At 47.6% G+C, this 649-nt stretch overlaps 1 protein-coding gene across 1 annotated transcript in view; it reads right to left on the bottom strand.

Moving 5' to 3' along the window:
* Positions 1–6: 6 nt before the first annotated feature.
* Positions 7–649, bottom strand: part of LOC106529804 (cytoplasmic FMR1-interacting protein 2) — a gene marked incomplete at its 5' end in the record, with an annotated part of 8,580 nt that continues 7,937 nt past the window's right edge. Inside the window, 2 exon segments of the mRNA XM_014025313.1 lie at positions 7–220; positions 322–469. Coding sequence (XP_013880767.1) covers positions 53–220; positions 322–469 — 316 coding nt within the window.

Below are 649 nucleotides of genomic sequence, written 5' to 3'. Positions count from 1 at the left end.
TGTGTGTGTGTGTGTGTGTGTGTGTGTGTGTGTACACTGTCAAGGCTTTGTTTCAGCAAGTCGTAGCAAGGGATTGGTGTATAGGAGGCTGGAAACAGCGCACATGCTCCACAGTGGAACTGTCTGTCTCCACTGCCTTCATGTACTTATTGAGGATGGCAAATATCTCATTGTTGAGGATCTGGTACTTCCTGATGCGGTCTGCCATTTTCTTCAGTGGCTGTTGATGTAAACAAAAACAAAACACATCCATAAATCATACGCCTCACATCTACAAACGTGTGTATGTATGACGCGGGGCATTGACTGAAATACACTCACCACATTTTTGATGATCTCGTCCTTGCCGTCCTGCCGTTGCACTTTGAGCAGGTGGTAGCAAAAGTCAAAGAGGTCGAAGCGACGCTGCTGTCCGAGCAGCACGATGATGGCACAGCCCGCCCAGTTCAGCCCATCTCCAAAACACTGCCTGCAGGAACAACACAGGAGACAAGTTTCTACTAAGAGAGGTGAAGGGAAAGCACTGATGGGTGTATTGGACTGTGTTTGTATGCATGTGAGTGGCTGTCTGTTAGCACAGGGCTGTACGTTAACTTTTTTAGCTCATAGCACAGGTGCTACAGAGGTTGCTGATTTTGTAGCACAGAAC

This window comes from Austrofundulus limnaeus, unplaced genomic scaffold, assembly GCF_001266775.1.
Source record: "Austrofundulus limnaeus strain Quisiro unplaced genomic scaffold, Austrofundulus_limnaeus-1.0 Scaffold467, whole genome shotgun sequence".
Taxonomy (NCBI): Eukaryota; Metazoa; Chordata; class Actinopteri; order Cyprinodontiformes; family Rivulidae; genus Austrofundulus; species Austrofundulus limnaeus.
The sequence above is the reverse complement of the archived record's forward strand: the minus strand, read 5'-3'. Positions and strand labels throughout refer to the sequence as shown.